This window comes from Notothenia rossii (assembly GCF_949606895.1).
Source record: "Notothenia rossii genome assembly, chromosome: 8".
Taxonomy (NCBI): domain Eukaryota; kingdom Metazoa; phylum Chordata; class Actinopteri; order Perciformes; family Nototheniidae; genus Notothenia; species Notothenia rossii.
In genome coordinates, this window is record NC_136906.1 from 5,735,808 (window position 1) to 5,757,046 (window position 21,239).

General features: G+C 40.9%; 3 protein-coding genes across 3 annotated transcripts; 2 read left to right on the forward strand and 1 right to left on the reverse strand.

The window, feature by feature from the left end:
* The first annotated feature begins 3,561 nt into the window (after positions 1-3,561).
* On the forward strand, positions 3,562-12,501 carry epor (erythropoietin receptor). The gene is made up of 8 exons (XM_079644371.1): positions 3,562-3,779; positions 4,224-4,359; positions 5,841-6,007; positions 6,961-7,112; positions 8,063-8,219; positions 8,340-8,427; positions 8,551-8,638; positions 9,534-12,501. The coding sequence occupies exons 1-8, from the start codon at positions 3,677-3,679 to the stop codon at positions 10,269-10,271; spliced, it is 1,629 nt and encodes a 542-aa protein (XP_079500497.1). The 5' UTR covers positions 3,562-3,676; the 3' UTR covers positions 10,272-12,501.
* Positions 12,502-12,589: 88 nt separating this feature from the next.
* Positions 12,590-16,594, reverse strand: swsap1 (SWIM-type zinc finger 7 associated protein 1). The gene is made up of 3 exons (XM_079644376.1): positions 16,062-16,594; positions 15,507-15,772; positions 12,590-13,163 (listed from the first exon to the last, which is right to left on the reverse strand). The coding sequence occupies exons 1-3, from the start codon at positions 16,347-16,349 to the stop codon at positions 12,893-12,895; spliced, it is 825 nt and encodes a 274-aa protein (XP_079500502.1). The 5' UTR covers positions 16,350-16,594; the 3' UTR covers positions 12,590-12,892.
* Positions 16,595-16,787: 193 nt separating this feature from the next.
* On the forward strand, positions 16,788-20,215 carry znf653 (zinc finger protein 653). Its single transcript, XM_079644373.1, has 4 exons — positions 16,788-17,204; positions 17,856-17,896; positions 18,673-19,014; positions 19,590-20,215. The coding sequence occupies exons 1-4, from the start codon at positions 16,906-16,908 to the stop codon at positions 20,066-20,068; spliced, it is 1,161 nt and encodes a 386-aa protein (XP_079500499.1). The 5' UTR covers positions 16,788-16,905; the 3' UTR covers positions 20,069-20,215.
* Positions 20,216-21,239: the final 1,024 nt, after the last annotated feature.

Consider the following 21,239-nt stretch of genomic DNA (forward strand, 5'->3'; position numbering starts at 1 on the left):
GAAACAATAAATTCAATACATTTCGTGACTATAACACGAAATGCCGTGAGTTGGTTGAATACATAACAAATAAACAAACATTATCTTTACATTTATTTTTTTTAATACATTTATTTATAATAGGGACATCTATGGCTATGCTGTAGAACAATTGTTACAGCATAGCCAAATGAAAAACAGCTGAGAACAGTCATGTGTTGTTTCCGGGGCCTCTCCTACCCTATAGGATGTCTGTTCTGATAAAGTTGTTTCAGAATCACTTATTGATAAGTTAGAGCATCAAGCCAACATGTTAGAAGCATGTTAGAGCATGTTAGAAGAAATGAAATCTTTCTCTTGTGCCAATTAGAAGCCGTGGGTCGATGTTAATCCAAAAGTGTACCTCTGCTCTCCGTGTGCTTGTGTGAGGAAGTCTTTTATCACAGGCCACACTTGTACTTGCATGACCTTTGTACATTGTATGTTGTCTTCGCCCACCACATTGAGCTGATTTTTGATTAACGCCTCTCCTCACACACACATGCTTTCACACTGCCACACTGCCACACTGCCACACACACACACACACACACACACACACACACACACACACACACACACACACACACACACACACACACACACACACACACACACTCCGCTCCTCCTATCTGCAGCACGGCAAAACAGTCGGTATGGCAAACCTACTACGGGGCTTAATAACTGAGTATTGACAAAGTGGTATCTTTTTTGTTCACCTTGTTACGAACTGGAAATTAGGCACAGAGTGTTCGTACTGTCTCAAAGGGAAGCACACTGATCTCAGTTAAAGGGTTTCTGTGGGCCTCAAATGTTCTGTATTCTACATGTGAGGCCCCCAGCTGGTGCAGAGTGTCCTTTAAGAGAACATGCATCACTTAAACACGCCTTTAACTGTCAAATCTAACATATCATTGAAGGGAATGAGGTTAGCTTTTATCTTGATGTCATGTAAACTGTGCATGATTAGGTTTTTTATTTCTTTACGCCCTTATTGACGTTTCAGTATTGACAATCATCTCCCGTCGCAGAAAACCTGAACAATAGTTGATTTTGATTGCACAACAAATGGTAACGGCAACGTATGAGGACGTACGTTTGACTCTTGTTTTCTGTTAAAAGGAATAATTCACACACAAAATGATTATTTGTATATCAATGAATTCCCCTGTGTTACCTTCTTGAATAAACCTTTATGTGTCTTGCATGCCTCGACACATTACAAAGAATCAAGTAGCAAACATTCTTCTTGATTAATGAAAGTCAGTTGAGGCTGCATAGAGCTTCGCCAAAACGACATCAAATCATCCATTTAATAACTTGTGAGTTGTGTGAGTGTTTGTTAAGAGATATTTAGACTCCGTTTACTTCAGTTCATTAAGACAGTTTTCTGTATTTAGATTCTCCATTCGCTGTGGATGCAGGTATTTAAAAACAGAGTATTCTTCAACATTACAAAGTAACACGTGGTGAGTATTTGTTATACAAACAATATATATATTTTAAGGACAAGGTATTCCTTTTAATTCATTGTCATGTAAGGTGCCATTTGACCACGTGTGTCCAGTGTGTTGCTGAACCGTTTACAGACAGCTGATATTATCATCTCATCTGCACCACGTTCAACTTTGAATGCTGAGTGTGCGATACATTAACACTACAGCTGTGCAATGTGTTTAAATGCATAAGAAAGCATATCATATCTTTGATGGCTCCACTAACGGTGACTGCTGCTTGAATACTGAATGTGCTCAACTTTCCTCTGATACTGAACTTCTAACCACTCGATATCTATCATGTTGAAAAACTACTGATGCTTTTATACAAATAGTCTGAGGTGTAATCTTTCTCTCTCCTGTTATTATGTATGTGTTGCATCCCTGATTGGCGGCTTTTCTAAAAGAGGGGATATCTCATCATTGTATCCCTTTATTTTAAACTCTAAATGTGTTTGCTGGATTGTGCCAGAAATCTTCTAAACAAGAATAAATTGTTGAAATGTGTATAAGAAATAAAGAATATATTCATTACAAAACGTCGAGCGTCTTCGCAGATCATTATATTTAGTTTCAAATCAGTTACACAGTGTACAACATGACGGCAGCATCTAGAGTGTAATTTACAACCTCCTAACCCCACAGCATCAGCTCAAGGCTTTTTTACACGTTGTATCTGCAGAACCAGAGAAACCACAGCCGTTGTCCTCAACAACTAAACACATTTCCTCATCTCCTTCCTCCTGCCACCACAGTCTTTAAGACATAACTACCTTTCCTTCCTCTTGATTCCTTTCAGAGTTAAATGTGCACTAAAGTGGCTTAAAAAGATTTGTACTAGAATGTAAATAAGTCCAAATATGTCACAAGCTAAATGTCAATACACTTGATCAGGCTCTCTTCCCCACTTTCATATCATGTAAAAAAGCGCTGAATTGCATATAAACCAACGGGGATGGGCTGCTACGCCCCCCCTGCGCCACTTATCATGAGGTGAAGAAACACAGGAGGGTCTGCAGCGCTGATAATGCTGCTCAAACGAAGAAAACATGTGGGTGCAGAGAGTAGATAAGAAACCGTTTGGGTTCTCTCTCCGGTGTGAGGGCTCTGCAGTTTCTGTTGTTGCAGGAGATGCAGGGATTAGGTTGGCTCGAGGCCAGACAGAGGTTCAGGTCCACGTCCTCACATCACAGCTTCAACCAGAAGACAGGTGCCCACAAACATTCATGTACCTTTACCTCCATTCATCAATCCATTTACCCGTCTATCCATTTCCCATCGAATTGTCTATCCATCCATACTTCTATTTATCTTCCATCCATCCATCCATACTTCTGTCCATTCATTTATCCATTGATCCATCAATTATCAATCCATCTATTTATCCAGGTATCCATTTATAAATCCATCCATCCTTGTATTCATTAATCAATGTGTCCTGCGATCTATCTATCTATCTATCTATCTATCTATCTATCTATCTATCTATCTATCTATCTATCTATCTATCTATCTATCTAAATCGATCCATGTCCATCACCAATGCATCTTTTAAATGTTTTCATCCGTCCATTTATCCTCCATCTATCTTTCCATCCATATATCCATTTAGTCATACAGTAGATCCTCATCCATCATCGAACCATTTATCCTCCATCTATACACGTTTCCATCTATCCCACCCATACAGGTAGCCATCAAATATTTTTTAATTTTTGTTATCCATCCATTGATCCATTTATCAATCTCTCCATCCACCCAGCTTTCTCCGGTTTGCGCTTTTACGCACGCCCTCGCCCACTTCCTCTCTCTCCAAAGCAACAACAACAACAACAACAACAACAACAACAACAACAAACACAACTCGTAAACATCGATGAGGGCCTGATTCCCGCACATCAACAGGAGAGTAAATCGTGTTCCCTCGCTCCACCCTCTTCTTCACTGACTTTTAGAGAACGTAAACATCTCAGTACTACACACCTTATCTCTCTCAAACAGGCGCGTAACTGTGCTGCGCTATCCATGCTATCTAGACTAAAAAACAAACCTCCCCCCTGAGAGAGCTGCAGGACACGAGTAAGAAGCAGGTTGTTTTCTAGTTATGCAAGCGGAGGACAACAGAAGGACAAAGTCTTTCTGTTGTCAGAGAAGACAAAAGAATGATATGCGATCACCTGAGCCGGTTGCTGGCTCTTCACGTGATCTTCTGCGCCATGGGAAAAGCTTCCATCGACCAGGGTGCACGAAATCACGGAAAGAAAGGTAAGATAACAACTTTTTCTGCATTGTCGTAACAATTAAACAGCAACTTTTAAAGTAGAATAATTGGGAATATTGTGTAGACTAAAAACAACAGATGATCTCATTCTTTCAAAATGTGTTATTACCATAAGAAATGAGTTTATCGTCAAGTTGTGACTTAAGTTTTGCATTGCCATATGACATTAAAGCATTGAAATCTTGAAATTGAAATCTTGAAAGTAGGGTTCAAATGAAAAGGATTTGTTTTGCTGTTCTGGTGCCAAACACAAACCTTCTAATATGTAAAGAATAGGCCTGCTATACAAATATCTACAACATATCTAAAGTAAAATTCAAACGTTTACAGTATGACATATAACATGTACTGTAAAGGTGGATTGTATTTCTATGACTACAATGAGATGTAAACACACTTTTGGATTCTGTTGCCTCTCACCTCCTCAGTGTCTATACTTCTGAGAGAGGAGCCAGAAAACCCAAAGTGCTTCGCTCAGACCAGGAAGGACTTCACGTGTTTCTGGGAGGAAGACGAGGAGCTGTCCGGCTCTCTGGATCAGTACTCCTTCACATACACCTACCAGTAAGCCACAATCAGTATAATATCAAACCATGTGGTGTCCAATATGGTCATCACACTGTAGGTCCAAGCCGGTGTTTCTACTTTATTTTTAATGCAAACCAATTGGTTACACATTACATAATGTATGGGTTATCAAATTAGGGATTGAAAATGTAATTTAAGGATTAAAAACAGACTAATTTGAGCACCTTTTCTAAAAGGTCAATATCTCAGTCTAGATACATACAAACTACTGCGAATGAGGTTACAGTCATACCAAGAAATAAATGGCTTAGCCCCACCATGAACAATGATGTTAAAGTAAGCAAAAGAAAGTCCGCCAACTCGCGCGGAGTAAATTGCACAGTCGGCAGTTAGTAAAATTGATTTCAGTAGCCACTTGTCTGGAAATACCGAAGACCAGAAACGGTTTTAAAAACTTCACGTAGTGATCGTCTTCTCAATAGAACATCTTTGATAATGTCTTCTGACCAATCAGAATCAAGATAAGGTCGTGGTGTTGTTGCAGGAAGTCCTGACGGAGAATACTTTTGCGGTAGTACATCTCTATATACATCGATACACCATTACGTGTTGATTTCTATCAACACGTAATGAAATAAGACCCCACGGTTTGATGATTGATAGGTGTGTGGGCTGTCTTTCATTTTGACACACAGAACAATGGGGGCTATCCACCCTTATCCACAATGTAAAGTCATTCACAGCCTCTTCCCTCTTCTCTCTGTGAGGAGCAGCAGGTTCAGCTTTCAGAACAAAGTAACAATAAACAAATGGCATTCATTTTTTTTAATGTGCAGTAATAGATGTATTTATTTTTCTTCTCCAGAGAGTACCAGAATGTGTATTTTATGTTAGTATTTCAAAAAATCTCCTGGGGGAGAATCCCCCCAGACCCCCTGCAGGGGTTGGGTTTTCAGCATGTCAACTCTTTCACCTGTGGGGAAATTGCAGGATTGGCTCCAGGTCGCCCTTTTTATTTACTACAAGACAAATGTGCCTTTTTATTTCATACAGTTGAATTTTGATTGAGACAGGGAAATAATCTAAACTTCACGCGTGGCGTTTCACTGTCAAGGGGGGCGATATAGCGTGTATGTAATTACATTGCAAATACTGAATTGAGCCCCACCACCGTATGGGTTAGCCCTACCATAGATTACCCAACAAAAATACTCTGGCGCCGCCACTGCTAATTCGGCATAATGATTTTTTCCTATTTTTAAGATGTCTTTTTTACTTTCTCTTTATTTGTATTGTTTGCAGCAAATAAGTAACCAATTAAACATATTTAGCTGTCGGCTGTGCGTGGTGATGAAAAGCTGGTTCGAGGGGCCCCCAGTGAATGTTTGCCCAGAGCCCCCACAGACTCTAGAACCGCCACTGCTTCTAGAGACATAACACTTTAGCCAATTCAGAAAAGTGCTTCTTCCAAACAACTGCTCTCTCTGAACCCAGGTTTTTTTCTGTCTCGCTCTCAGGAATGAAAACAGCAGCAGGTGTCCACTGAAGATGCTCCCTGCAGCGGGGGGGAAGAGGCTATTCTTCTGCCATCTGAACCAAACGCAGATGTTCGTCCAAACGGACATCGAGGTTCATCGAGAGGGAAGACTGATCCACAATCGCAGCCTCCTCATCGAGCTCGTCTGTAAGTTTGTTTTACTGCAATCCAAGCCGTCAAATCTAGGTTTGCACAAGAATAATAATCAACATTCATTTTTATTTCCTCGAAAAATATCCCTAAAAAGTCCAGTTTTAACCCTTTTGAAGCTCTGGTAAGTAAGAAACCAGCAAGGGTTTCTGTTGGGAAAATACTGAATGTCCTCTTCCAATATGAGAGTCACATGATAACAAAGGTATCAACTGTAGCTGTGAACATGACAGGATGTGTGATTACCTAGAAGAGCATCAGGACTGTTTGAGGCATATGATAGCTATGTGATTAACATGATGATTCAGCCTCTATGGAGAGAGACATATGACAAGCATGATCATTTCTGACGTGGAGCTAATCTGAAGTAAACATTGAATACTGCTTTCTATTCCTCCATCTTGTGACTGAGAGCATTTTGAGAGAAAGTCAGCATTTTTGAGATTTTGGGAAAAAGTCAGAATTTTGTGAGAAATTTTAAGAAAAAGCCAGAATTTTGAGAAAAAGTCAGAATTTTGAGAAAAAGTCAGAATTTTGAGAAAAAGTCAGAATTTTGAGATTTTGAGAAAAACAACCAAAATTTTCCCCCCCAGAATTTTGAGAAAAAGTCAGAATTCTTTGATTGATTACCTACAAGAGCCGGCATTCCTCCATCTTGTGACTGTGTAACTCCCCCTCTTGGATATCGGACAGTGTTCAGGAACTAGTTGTACCAAATGCAAAACAGTAATTTAGCCTTTGTATTTTTCCATGCAAGTAGCTAGCTCTAGCTCCAAACGTTGATAGATGTTCGGCTAGTTAAGCTGGCACGAAAGTCACCAAAACTGAGAGCTCGTCTCTCAGGCCTTCCTCCATAGTCACCAGTCGCTGTGTTTCAGACTTTTGGTGAAGAATAATCTTTCCTCAACCCCTCTTGATCTCCTCCCTAACCATCTACCTCCTCTCTTCAGTTATTCTGGATCCTCCGGCTAACGTGACGGTGAGCAGGACGGCTCAGCCGCTCCAGCTCAACCTCAGCTGGGTTCCTCCTGCTCTAAAGTACATGGACGACAGCATGATTTATGAAGTCATCTACACTACAGTGGACAGCAACATGGGGCAGGTAGGATCACTATCTTATACATGACTCTACTTATCAAACCTAAAAGTGAAGTTCCTCAACAACTAAACTGCATTTACATGTTGGAGAAAACGTATTTTCTTACGGATTACGCTCATAGTTTTAAACACATTGTGAAACAAAACATTATTTTTGTGGCTGAAATAACTTGATGAGGTTAAGACAGTTAAAGATCATGGTTTGGCTTAAACTAGGTATCTTTTTTATACGCTAGCTTAAGCTACATAGGTAGGTTAAAATATATCAACATTTGACTTTTTGTTTCACACGAGACACAAATATTGGCCTCTTTAGTAAAATGTTGGTTTAACCCATCAATTCACACCAATCTCCCTTAAAATGCTGATTTCCACGGTCTTTGATCAGACTTCTATTTGGATACCTCTAAAACAGGGGTGTCAAACTCAAGGCACGGGGGCCAAATCTGGCCCGCGACTTCATTTCATGCGGCCCCGCAAGAGCTTTCAAAGAATATAATGTGTTTATTATACGGTTACATGCCACTTTACAGAAGCAGGTTTCCCATAAACTACATGTCCCACAATGCATCTCGTTTTGTGACATGCGCACTGAAGACACTTGCAATTATTTGCCCTGGACTTCTGCTTTTCAGACGTAAGTTATTATCCTATCCGACAATAATCCAATTCAGAGGCAATAATGTAATATAATACATTATATATATATATAATATATTTATATAAGTATATTTATATTGTTACAACCGGCCCTTTGAGTGCAACCATAATATTAATGTGGCCCGTGATGAAATTGAGTTTGACACCCCTGCTCTAAAACAAACCTTACCCCAGTGAAAAGGGGAGCAGTCTACATGGATATATAAAAGTTGAATAAAACTTTTAGCAGCAGGTTTTCTTGTCTACTAGGTAAACATTAGGATCTGTATTGATGAATTGAGGAATGTTTTCCAGGTTGAGGTGGTTGGAGCCAGCTCAGAGTTGATCCTGAGAGGCCTGCAGCCGGGCCAAATGTACAAGATAAGAGTCAGAGTGAAGCTCGACGGGATCAGCTACAACGGCTACTGGAGCGCCTGGAGCGACCCGGTGTTCATGGAAACACTGCCGGCAGGTGAGCAATAAAGAAATGTGTCAGATACTCATGGAGGTATTTTGGCTATACATAGACGCGTTGGTTTTATTGTTCTTGCTTAGTTTGTTCCCAAAGCAATGACTGTTGTTCCTCCTCCAGAACTCGACCTCCTCATCATGTCGCTGACTCTCATCATCTCCTTCATCCTCGTTGTGCTGTCTCTCACCATGCTCCTGTCCCATCGAAGGTCAGATAACCAGCAACACAAGGCTTATATTCAAGCCACAGATAAATTGGTTGCTTCCTAAAGTAATGATTATCTCAAAAAGACATGTAGAGTAATAGTGTTTTGCTTCTGTGCTCGTTTCAGGTTTGTCGTCAAGAAGGTTTGGCCGACTATTCCAACTCCTGACAGCAAGTTCAAAGGCCTTTTCAGTGTTTATGGAGGAGACTTTCAGGTAAGAACAATACACGTTTACACCCATGGTAGCAGCTCTGTGAGGCTGCACTAACATCAAGGCTGCTGTATGCTAAATGCTACCGTCAGCAGGCTTACAATTCAAATACTAGCAAGTTAAGTTGGGAAAATGTTGTGAGCAAACCTTGTTTAGTAATTAATTTAAAAAACAGAAACATTAGACAGTACTGATTGCCATGCCAGTCCATCCAATGGTCGTCAAGACAGTTCACTCCATACCACAAATGCCAACCTCATGGTGTCACCAGAGAAAGTCTAGCAAAGGGAGATAGCGAGAGTCCGTTTTCTGTATCTGTGTCACGTGGTTTTGCCACTGAGCCGCCCCTTTAGGAGACTAGTTTCCTTTCTCTATTCACTCAATCTTAGATGCAAATGTGAACCAGGACGATTGACGGATTCTTGTCCCCAACGTTTATATTTGACCCATTTTCCAGAAGACACATACCTTCCAACATTCTTGCATTAGAATGTCATTTTTTAGAAGGATATATAAGGAAAGAATTGACCTTATTCAAAATCTATCTCTGTCACAGCAACACAGTCGCAAGATCTAGCAACTGTTGCTTTGTTGACGTTATGAATCTAACCAAACTGTCTCCTAAAAACTGTTACATTTCAAACAATGCCCGAGCTAACTTATTTTTCAAATGAATGTCAGCTTTATAAATGTATTTTTATAAGCAAAAGAAAATAGAAATACTTTAGACCACACCACTTAGGAGACCATTTCCATACCATACATGTTCATACCATTACCACAGCTTGCATTGGGTCATGTTTTGGGAATATTTGGGACAGTACTTTCTTCTTGTCTGAAAACTGCCAGTCCTTTCTCTATGATCTTTCCTGATCACTTCATTGTTGTTTTTGTACAGGAGTGGTTAGGGCAGACCAACAGAGGCATAAGGTTGACTCCAGCTTTCTTCTACTCAGAGGAATGCCCTTCTCCTCTGGAAGTCCTGTCTGAACTCAGCCCACGACCATCACTGCCCTTCCCGCCTCTGCCACCCAAAGCCTTTAGAGCTTTGCCCTCAGTCAGGAAAGAAGACGACGACGTGAAGACGGAGCCGGAGGACAGAGAGTTGATGGACAGAGGTGATCCAGTTCTGTCAGAGCAAAGGACAGCGACACCACACAACCTCTGGCTGATAGACCGCATAAGGGCGCTCAACCAGAACCAAGTTCCCTGCTCCCAGTCCTACCTACTGGAGTCCCAGGACACCTACGTTACCCTGAGTGCAAAAAACCAAAACATAGACGAACTGGATGACGTTCTGGAGGAGACGTTGCCCCTCGAGGTGCTTTTTGCCTCCAGAAAAACGGCGTCGTATGAATCTCACTCCGACCTGGGATCCGTGCCGCAGAGCTCCAATTCGGGTCGACTTTCATCACAGTCCAGCTTTGAGTACCCAAACCACGCCTGGATGACAAAAGGCCCGGGGTACACCTACATGGCGGTAGCAGACTCTGGGATTTCTATGGATTATAGCACCATGAGCAGAGTGGAGGACTTTGGAAAAGCTGTCATCTACTCCAATGATTACAAAAACGAGATCCCGGCTTTTAGAAGTCCCTTCCTGCCGAGTCATCACCACATCCACGATGACGGCTGAAAGATGGACGGCCTACACATTAACTGAGTCTTAAAGGTCACCTATTATACAAAGTCCACTTGTTCATGTCTCTTCTACATCAACATGTGTCCCCTCTGTGTAAAGAGACTCTGAAAGTTTCAGGAACAAAGATTCGCTCACTTTTTGTCCTGATCCATTTCTATAAAAACCTGTTTTTCTGATTTTGGCCACCTTGTGATGTCATAACGATTTTTTGGCTTGTGTTACCATTAGCCAATCGGCAACCAGGGTAACCCCCCCACCCCACGATTATCCATTTACTTTGAAAACATCAATTTATTGGAGAAAAAAAAATGTCATCACTCATCAGTATGTTTTTAACAGTTGATTACCCTGAACTGTAAGTATAATTCAACAGGAAAAAAAAAAAATCGTAATTGCGATTAAAATACGATTAATTGAGCAGCCGTACTTCCGAGACATGTTTTGTATCCGAGACCTATAATATATTGATGAAAAAAAGGATAATAGGGGACCTTTAAATCTGACTTGATGAAGGGTTTTCCGATATGCATCCAAAGTTAGAGAACCTGTCATGGACTGTTATGAAAGGTGTACCAAGACATTGGGAGCAGACTGATACCGAAGTGTACGCTAAAGGACTCAGGAGGAAGAGCCCGCCGGATGTTCATACTTCACTCAAACTTTATCCAAAACACAGCTGTGGTGAACACCAAATACTGATATTCAGTGCAAAGATCTGCATGCTGATCTGTAAGTATCCATTCCTGTAGATCAGAGCAGAATGGAGGCGTGTTTCCATAGTGGTTTATTCATATTGCAGCTAAGAGTACTTTTCAAGCATATTGTTTTTTGCTAAATGTTAGCTTACAGCAGCAGTGTTAACGCGCTTAAGTTTAGCCGGTATAATGTTCACATTGTTTGTTTTTGCCATCATAATAAAGTGTTAACATGCTAACAATTGCTTATAAGCACTACATGCAAAGCGAAGCATGGGAAGTCATGTTTGCAGGTAACCACCATAAAGTAAATGTTAAAATATTTAAATTCCGACTTAAGTGTTAGACTGACAGCCTGGTATTGCCATTATTTTTAAAACTAATGACACTAATTACTCAACCGATGCCGTGAACTAGGGAACTGTGGTTTATTTTAAGTGAATTTTAGGTTAATGTCTTAAGTCAGTATGACCAAAGGCAGCATCAAATTATTATTAATGCACTGCTGAAAATAGTCCCCGATCAATCTATCATTCACCTGTTGAACTTTTGCTGCAAATGACTGTGCCCAGCTGTTTGAGGTCATTATAAAGTAGAGCTTATAGAAGCACATGAAACAATATATCTGTGAACTCTTGTGATTTTAAAGATTAAAGGTGGGGTAGGTAATTTTGGAGAAACCAGCTCGAGTGCGCTAGAATTTGAAAATACACAACCGGAAAAAATCGGCCACTTCCTCACAGAGCCCCTCCTCCAACACACACGAACGCGCACATGACCAATGAGGGCACGAGATAAATGTGTGCACGAGATGGAAGGCTGACAGGCAGGTAGGCCATCCAGTTACTTTAGCCGGGCCGCGACGTGATCTGTCTCTGTCAACCACAGACCTTCAGGACGCGTCACTGTGGCACTCTATGGGCTTGAGTTTAACGGACAGGAAATTCTGCATCATGAAAACTAAGAGTAATGTTGGTTCCGATATGTTGACAAAATATAGAATATATTGGTAGCAGTATGTTTTTAAATAGCCCCAAAATGAAAATTAAACATCGTTAGATATCGTCTTAGTATTTTGGTTATCAAAGTATGGCAGTAGTGGCTTTTTTCCAGGTTTTAAAAGGCTGCATTAAAGTATAAGTAACGCCATTTTCTGACCTTAACAGCTGTTCTATTGTTTGCCTTAACCACCTACAAATACAATTCACAAAACAATATTCATAATTGTTTTCTCCCACATCTTTTATTTCAATGGCATTACCAAATGGAAAGAAACTGTATGTGTAAATAATATTGAAATGTTTATTTTTCTGGATAAAATGAAGTCAAACGAGTACTACTGTACTTATGTGTTCTCATGTGACTGTAGATGTGTGTTTCTTGTGGAGTTGAAGTTGTGTTTAGGTCAATGCTGCCATCTAAAGAGCAGAGCATGTACAGTTTCTGCTTCTATGCAAAACATTTCAGGCTTCTTTGCTTTTTTTTTCTTTTTTCTAAATGCTTCTATAAAAGAATATAAAAACATTAAATCATTGCCGACTCCTTCATTCTTTTAAAAACAAAAGTCAGAGGGTCGTATGACACAAAAAGGAAAGAAAACTCACATAAAACAAGAAGTGAATAATCAGAATACTTTATTTATTTTGGTAGGAATTAAGTTTCTTGACAGTTTCTCCATTATAGAATGAAACAAAAAACATAAATAGTAACATAACAAGTGTAAGTCATTCAGTGCACGAAATATAATATAATAATGATGTTATGGTAACTAAGGCTTTGTTCTATACATCTCATGTTCACTGCAACATGTAAGGCCTGAGGAGCTAAAATAATGAACACTTTCACAGAAAAAACATCGCTGAGTGAACGAACCAATTTTCAACATCTCCCACAATGCAACAGTCTTTGATACAAATATGTTTAGGCCATTTTAAACTCCATTGAACCATCAGGGGAGATTGACAGCTTCCACTCTTTAGGTCTATCCTCTCTCTCTTTGGTACAGGCGTCTTCTGTGATGCCGGTGGCAGAAAGGTAAACGTTCCACAGCTCCTTCAGTCCGGCTGCTGCAGCCTCGTAGCTCCGGTCCCGATCCAGAGTACAGCGCATCTGGAAATACCGATCAAGAACGTCCAGGATGGGATCCGGGGCGGAGGATTCCCCGCCGGCGTGCTCAGAGTCCACGTCCGACCTGTTATGGCAATTATGCTATTAAAGCTTAATGCAGTGTAATCCTAATGAAATATAAGTGGTGTCCTGGGAATGGCATTAACATGTGCTCCAGGGGGGGGGTATCTGTTATCTGTTCTTTGTAGGGTGTGAGTTTTCATTGGTCCCTCTTCTTTAGAGAAGACCAGGAAATGATGGATACACGGATCGTGTTCAAATCAATAGGCACGCAATGACTCTGAATAATAATGATCACGCCACCAAACACACATTCAGACTAAAGGAACCAGCCTGTTTGGAAAATGTGAGAAGTAGAAAGTACAAGTATTTGTGTTCAACATGTAAGAAGTAGAAAGTACAGGTATTTGTGTTCAACATGTAAGAAGTAGAAAGTACAGGTATTTGTGTTCAACATGTAAGAAGTAGAAAGTACAGGTATTTGTGTTCAACATGTGAGAAGTAGAAAGTACAGGTATTTGTGTTCAACATGTAAGAAGTAGAAAGTACAGGTATTTGTGTTCAACATGTGAGAAGTAGAAAGTACAGGTATTTGTGTTCAACATGTGAGAAGTAGAAAGTACAGGTATTTGTGTTCAACATGTAAGAAGTAGAAAGTACAGGTATTTGTGTTCAACATGTGAGAAGTAGAAAGTACAGGTATTTGTGTTCAACATGTGAGAAGTAGAAAGTACAGGTATTTGTGTTCAACATGTGAGAAGTAGAAAGTACAGGTATTTGAGTTCAACATGTAAGAAGTAGAAAGTACAGGTATTTGTGTTCAACATGTAAGAAGTAGAAAGTACAGGTATTTGTGTTCAACATGTAAGAAGTAGAAAGTACAGGTATTTGAGTTCAACATGTGAGAAGTAGAAAGTACAGGTATTTGTGTTCAACATGTAAGAAGTAGAAAGTACAGGTATTTGTGTTCAACATGTGAGAAGTAGAAAGTACAGGTATTTGTGTTCAACATGTAAGAAGTAGAAAGTACAGGTATTTGTGTTCAACATGTAAGAAGTAGAAAGTACAGGTATTTGTGTTCAACATGTAAGAAGTAGAAAGTACAGGTATTTGGGTTCAACATGTAAGAAGTAGAAAGTTCAGGTATTTGGGTTCAACATGTAAGAAGTAAAAGTAAAAAGTCGTCAGAAAAATAAGTAGTGGAGTAAAGTACTGATACCAGAAAAATGTACTTAAGTACAGTAACAAAGTATTTGTACTCCACTACTTCCCACCTCTGCTCAGAAGGAGTCGTCATGCTTGCAAGCAATAAAAGAAAAGATCTTATATCGATATTGTGATTCTTTGCATATTTCATCATTTTCTCTAGACAGCAGCTGATTTCTGTTGTGTCAAATTATCATATAATCATTTAAAACATATAGTCTTATACTCTGATTGCCTTTTACACTGTTGAATTGTATTTTTTGTCTTGTATTTGTTTAACAGAAACATATGTTAAGGAGGGTAAAAGGAAGTGTAAAAAGGGGGATATGCAAATGGTTAAGGACGGGGGGGTTTTATGGTTTAATGGTGGGGATGTTTCGATGATGCCTAAGGGAATTTAAGGGTGAGACCAGTTGGCTCTTCTCTCCTATATAGTGTGACAGTAAGCTGTGTTCGGGGTGCAGAACTTCTCTACAGAGAGGCGAAGTCCCTCCCTTTCCAGGGGACCTCCATGGTACCTTATTTCGAAAAAAGTATGTATTGAAGTCAATGGAGAGAGAAAGATTATCTTTGGATCCCGTTTGAATTGTGCCACGAATTACACATACGATGTTTGTCAATTTAAAAGATAATTTTGCAAGTCAAAAAAAAAAAAAAAGGTCGTAAAACTGTGAAGTAACACTTTTTGTTTTGTGTGAAAGCGCTCAATGAACTACATCTCCCATCTCGCACCACACACCAAGACGGCCGTCACGTTGGCACATTTCACTTCTTTCTTTCAGAATGAGGCGAAAAGTATTAAAAGAGGTGAAAATCACTCCAAGTCTGGGCATGTTGAGAGCTGTGCATACACACAAGGGGAGTTAGTCGGTTCCGTAAGAGCCAGCATGCGGGACCGGGATTCTGGGATTTGTAGTCTTTCTAGTTGCATATTTTTAATAGTCTTATATTTCAACAGTTTTACGACAAACTGTGACTTTTTTGACATGGAAATGATTTTTTAAGATTGACAAACATCATATGTGTATTTCATGGCACAAAACGGGATCCAAAGATAATATTTCTGTCTCCATTGACTTCGATACATACTTTTTTAGAAATAAGGTCCCATGGACCGGAAGTAGATGGGCGGGACTTCGCCTCTCTATCCTCTGAGGATGAAGTAGCTCTGTTCCTAGATTTGGGATTGATTTCGACAGACCTGAAAGAGGCGATGAGGCGGCAGGGGGCGGAGGAAGGGGAGCGCTGTTTCAGGATGTGTGTGAGGAAGGAGGAAGTGTCGCAGAGCAGCGCTGACAGATGTGCAGCGCTGCTCTGATCCTCACTGTGGTTTCCCCCCAGGAAGCCCTCCAGTCTGTCCACGATGATGAGAGACGGGGGGGTGGGAGACGTGTTCTGGGACTCGTGGAGGCCGGCCACCTGCTGCAGCAGATCCCCCAACGTCCTGGGATAGGAAAACTTGATTTTCTGTTCAAAATAAAAACAGACAGAGAAGCTGAATGAATGACTGTAGATGCTCAGGAATGTGATTGACAGGAAAATGGTGGAATAATTTGAAAATGGTAGAATAATTTGACGTAGCTTATTTTTTACACTTTTTATAGTTATGTATTATTCCATAAAAACACAGAAGAAAAAAGAAAGAAACAATACACATATTATTACAAATATTCGCAGATTATATTAGTTACAGATTTGTTGGATTAAAAACAAATCTATTAACTATTACCAACTACATCCCCCCCACTGTGTGTACCTTGAGACTCTCTGGGCTGGGCATACATTTCTGCAGAGACACCGGGAGGCTCTGGATCTGAGTCTGGGTGAAGAACACGACCCTCACCCCCAGCTCAGAGGCCGCCATCACCGCAGACAGCAGCAGCAACGAGCGGCTGATGGAGCTGTCTCCTAGCAACAGCACCGAGCTGCTGACGGAGCTGTCTCCTGGCAACAGAGCACTACAAGCTGAATGTGGAACCACCGTTACATCCTTGTTAGTTTGAGACATAAAAGTCCTAAAAACACTCGTTAATATGTCCGCCATGATGACTGAGACGGTACCGGTGATGTATAAAGAGGACTTATATTTTCCTTATTCTTCGATCTCTACTTTATTTGTATTTTCTTCTTTTCGTTGGTTTTTAGAGAGGTTGCATTGTCACCTACTACTTGGTTATGAATTCACCAAAACCTGCTCATATAACTTAAGAAACATTATAATAAAAAAAAGATACACTTTTCTTGAAGATGTGTAGCGTTTCCCGCGTCTGTTTTCATGTTGCACACCGGTGTTCACGCTGCTCAGGTCCGTGTGGAAAGGCTTCGTTCACCGTAACGTTCCGCTCCATGTACACAATAGTATTTCCCTTGTGTTTAAAGTTAACATCATGCCCCAAATTATAAGCCTAATTAAAAAGATAAGTCTTTAATTTACTTAAAAAAATTCCAATTGAGGTTGCTGTTCTAAGATCAAATGGGAGCCGTTTGGGGCCATAAAAACAGAAAGCAGCCTCCCCAGTTTTCTCATGGTAAGGGTTTCCGGTTAAATCTGACAGCTTCCGAGACACCGTAGAATCACAACATCAGCTGTTGTTGCCAAGATGGCGCGTAACCCAGTGGAGTTGGAGGTTGCTCTGGACTCGGATCCGGCCGGGGATCAGGAGGATAAAGAGGTTTTGAGACGATGCAGAGGAAGACCCAGACTCACGGACTCAGACCGGGCTCAGAGGCGCCTGGAGTCCCGGAAGAAGTACGATATCCGGCGGGTTTACCTGGGAGAGTCGCACAAGCTGTGGAGTGAAGTGAGGAGGAGAACCAGCCTGAGTGATGCTGGTCTGGCAGAGTATCTGATCCTGCTCAACAACACTTATGGAGAGAAGTACCAACAGGAATACTGCGGGTGAGCACAGACACTGTTTATATATGCTAATGTTACTTAACCAGACCATGCATGCCTTCATTCATAAAAAGGTTAGTAGAGGATTGTGAGAATTTGGTTGGGGGTATTGTCCAATATCTGGATCAAACTACCAGAAACCTGCAGGTTCGCTGCAACTCTCACTACTTTTAAATCCAGGCTGAAGACTTTTCATTTTGCAGGTGCTTTTAATTTATATATTCACACCTTTTTATTCATGTACCTGTGTTATTCATGTTTTATTATCTTTGCTTTTTAATGTTTCTAATGTGTTTTATGCTCTTAATATCTTTCATTTTTGTTAAGCACTTTGAATTGCCTTGTGTTGAAAAGTGCTATATAAATAAACTTGCCTTGCCTTGATTAATATGGTCTGCTATAATATTAGTGACTTTTCCTTATTTTCTGTCAGCCTAATGTTGTTTGCTTTTTTGTTTGTTCTTCAACTTCATAATTTGTTATCCTGCTTGACCCAACCAGACCATGCAAGTCTTTTTTTTTTTATAGATTAGATTAGATCAAATCAAATCAAAGTAATTATTGTTTGTCATTATGGTTGTGTATCAACTTTATAAGGAAGAACTCTATCTCTGCTTAATCTGACCACTCACTGTCCATTTCATTGCATTACAGGAAGAAGATTGCTCCAGAAGTCTCAATAAAACAGAAAAAAGGTAAGTTGACGGATGGGGATATTTTGAATCCATTTCAAATTGCATTTCATGCAAGTTATTATTTTCTTTTTTTATAACTTTTTATTTATTCCACAAATATATAACATATATGGGGATGTAATTAAAAATCACACCCGCCTCAGTTTACAGTCCACTCAAATCTACACGTTATTGCTCACATACACACACACACACACACACACACACACACACACACACACACACACACACACACACACACACACACACACACACACAGTGCCGATTCGAGAGTCTGTGGGGGCCCTTGGCAAACATTCACTGGGGGCCCCTCGAATCAGCTTTGCAACGAAATTTAAGAAAAGAAGCAGTATTTTACGGCGCGCTATTCATGGGGCCGCCTTGAGGGGGTTTCCCCGACATGTCGTTGCAGTAAATTAAAGGGTGTTTCATGTTGCTGTTGCTCTGGACTTTCTTAATCTACCTTCTTTGGGGGCCCCAAGCAGTTGCCTGCCTTGCCTGTCCGCAAGTGGCGGCCCTGCACATACATACATTACCCCTTTCCATCTAAGTCTTGGCAAATTATAAATAAATACAGACATTCATTTAAATTCTCTGACCTCTCCCTGGGTAGTCGGTACAGATAGGTATGCTTACAAATCCGAAACAGGCGCTAGTTAAAAATTAAATAAAAAAGAAAATAATGCAAGTTATTTTTAATGCAAACAAATATGTGGGAAAAAAAAGACTTTAATCGACAATATTATTAACAATGATCACTTGTTGTTGTTTCCCAGGCAGGAAGGACCGGGTGTCCAGCCTCCAGAGCCTGGTCAGCTGGTACCAGGATCACTGCCGCTCCTGCCCTCACGAGCCCCAGCTCAGAGCCCTGGAGCCTCAGATCAACTTCTCCACCGCCGCTATCTGGCAGTGCGACTCCAACCACTCCTTTGTGCAATACCTGTTCTCCCCACCGAGGGAGGCCAGTGACTCTGAACCTGAGGAGGAGGTAGTGATGGAAGAGGAGGAGGAGGAGGAGGAGGAGGAGGAGGAAGAGAGGGCGGAAAAAACAGACGTGGTGGTGGCTAAAGAAGCTGTGAGCACGAAGAGAAAAAAAGACGCTCACAAACAGTTTAAAGGTGAAGCATGTTCAGTCGATAACGATTCAAATCCAATATAGCATGTTTTGGGTAATTCAATATGAAATAAGACGTTATTATTGCACAGGTGTGCCTTAGGCTGGCCACAATAAAAGGCCACTCTGAACATGCCACTGACATGTTAGGGTTAGGGTTAGGGTTAAACCTGACTGGTTTTCGGACCCCCCCAGACCCCCCCAATAAAGCAAAAATGCATGTTTCAGAGTGGCCTTTTATTGTGGCCAGCCTAAGGCACACCTGTGCAATAATCATGCTGTCTAATCAGCATCTGGATATGCCACACCTGTGAGGTGGGATGGATTATCTCGGCAAAGGAGAAGTGCTCACTATCACAGATTTTTTCAGATTTGTGAACAATATTTGAGAGAAATGTTTATTTTGTGTAGAAAATGTTTTAGATCTTTGAGTTCATCTCATGAAAAATGGGAGCAAAAACAAAAGTGTTGCGTTTATATTTTTTGTTCAGTGTAGGTACACATGACAATAAAAGCCTTGAACCTTGGAGTAGCTGGGAAATGCTGAACATGTTTTATTATGTATCTGTTTTTCTGTAGATGTGAGAGAAAATGTTTCTGAAGGACAACAGACACCCATGAGCCCGATAGAAGAGGCTGCATCTGTTGACCAGCAGCCCGGAGGAGAGGCCTGCGGTGGGGATGTTCCACTAACAGGACAGCCTGTGTGGGAGATGGAGCAACATCCAGGCTCCCCTGCTGAAGAGTTTCCATCGGACGAGGAGGCGGAGCATCTGAGGCAAGACGGAGAAGAAGAAGAAGAAGAAGAAGAGATTAGGACGGTGCCTCTCGGATACGAGTGTGTAGAAGTGACCCAGTCTTTAATGGATAAACTGGAAAAGACGAGAGAAGACTCGTTGCTGTCTCAGAGCGGTTCAGTTGGATCGGAGCTTTCTGTCCCGTCGAACATCCCGGAGCAGAGCGACATGTTCGACCCTCACTCTCTGCAGACGGTGGTGAGCAGCTGTGAGATCCCCGACCAGAGGAACACTTTGGGAGGACCGCAGGTTGGTGAATGAGAACTGTGAAGAGATCTATTATGCTCCCTTTCCTGTAGTTTGTTATATCGGTTATTGTGCATGTTAATAGTTTGCAAAGGCTTTAATTCCCTGTGTTCCCTTGGCTGATACGCCTCCTTTGGACTCCTTTGTTTACTTCAATAACATACTGACATCACTATATAACACTCGCTCTTCTATTGGCTTGCGCTCCAACACATTGTACGTGATAGGCTAAGGGGCGGGACATCTCTTAGTGGTTGACCAATCACAACAGAGCTGGCCAGCTAACCAATCAGAGCAGACTGGGCTCTGGTTTCAGACAGAGGGGGGAAAGAGGTGCTGTAGCAGGAGAGGACTCTTTAAAGTAGAGACACTAAATACTGATATACACCTGAACATCAGCAGGAGAGGACTCTTTAAAGTAGAGACATTACATACTGATATACACCTGAACATCAGCAGGAGAGGACTCTTTAAAGTAGAGACACTACATACTGATATACATCTGAACATCAGCAGGAGAGGACTCTTTAAAGTAGAGACACTACAGACTGATATACACCTGAACATCAGCAGGAGAGGACTCTTTAAAGTAGAGACACTACATACTGATATACACCTGAACATTAGCAGGAGAGGACTCTTTAAAGTAGAGACACTACATACTGATATACACCTGAACATCAGCAGGAGAGGACTCTTTAAAGTAGGGACACTACATACTGATATACACCTGAACATCAGCAGGAGAGGACTCTTTAAAGTAGAGACACTACATACTGATATACACCTGAACATCAGCAGGAGAGGACTCTTTAAAGTAGAGACACTACATACTGATATACACCTGAACATCAGCAGGAGAGGACTCTTTAAAGTAGAGACACTACATACTGATATACACCTGAACATTAGCAGGAGAGGACTCTTTAAAGTAGAGACACTACATACTGATATACACCTGAACATCAGCAGGAGAGGACTCTTTAAAGTAGAGACACTACATACTGATATACACCTGAACATCAGCAGGAGAGGACTCTTTAAAGTAGAGACACTACATACTGATATACACCTGAACATTAGCAGGAGAGGACTCTTTAAAGTAGGGACACTACATACTGATATACACCTGAACATCAGCAGGAGAGGACTCTTTAAAGTAGAGACACTACATACTGACATACAC

Coding starts and splice junctions, on each gene's coding strand:
- znf653 (XM_079644373.1), top strand. CDS start 16,906: ATGGCGCGTAACCCAGTGGAGTTGGAGGTTGCTCTGGACTCGGATCCG. Junction 17,205..17,855: donor TACCAACAGGAATACTGCGG/GTGAGCACAGAC, acceptor ATTGCATTACAG/GAAGAAGATTGCTCCAGAAG. Junction 19,015..19,589: donor CGCTCACAAACAGTTTAAAG/GTGAAGCATGTT, acceptor GTTTTTCTGTAG/ATGTGAGAGAAAATGTTTCT.
- swsap1 (XM_079644376.1), bottom strand. CDS start 16,349: ATGGCGGACATATTAACGAGTGTTTTTAGGACTTTTATGTCTCAAACT. Junction 15,773..16,061: donor CCAGCCCAGAGAGTCTCAAG/GTACACACAGTG, acceptor TATTTTGAACAG/AAAATCAAGTTTTCCTATCC. Junction 13,164..15,506: donor CGCCTCATCGCCTCTTTCAG/GTCTGTCGAAAT, acceptor TTGCCATAACAG/GTCGGACGTGGACTCTGAGC.
- epor (XM_079644371.1), top strand. CDS start 3,677: ATGATATGCGATCACCTGAGCCGGTTGCTGGCTCTTCACGTGATCTTC. Junction 3,780..4,223: donor ACGAAATCACGGAAAGAAAG/GTAAGATAACAA, acceptor TCACCTCCTCAG/TGTCTATACTTCTGAGAGAG. Junction 7,113..8,062: donor TGGACAGCAACATGGGGCAG/GTAGGATCACTA, acceptor AATGTTTTCCAG/GTTGAGGTGGTTGGAGCCAG.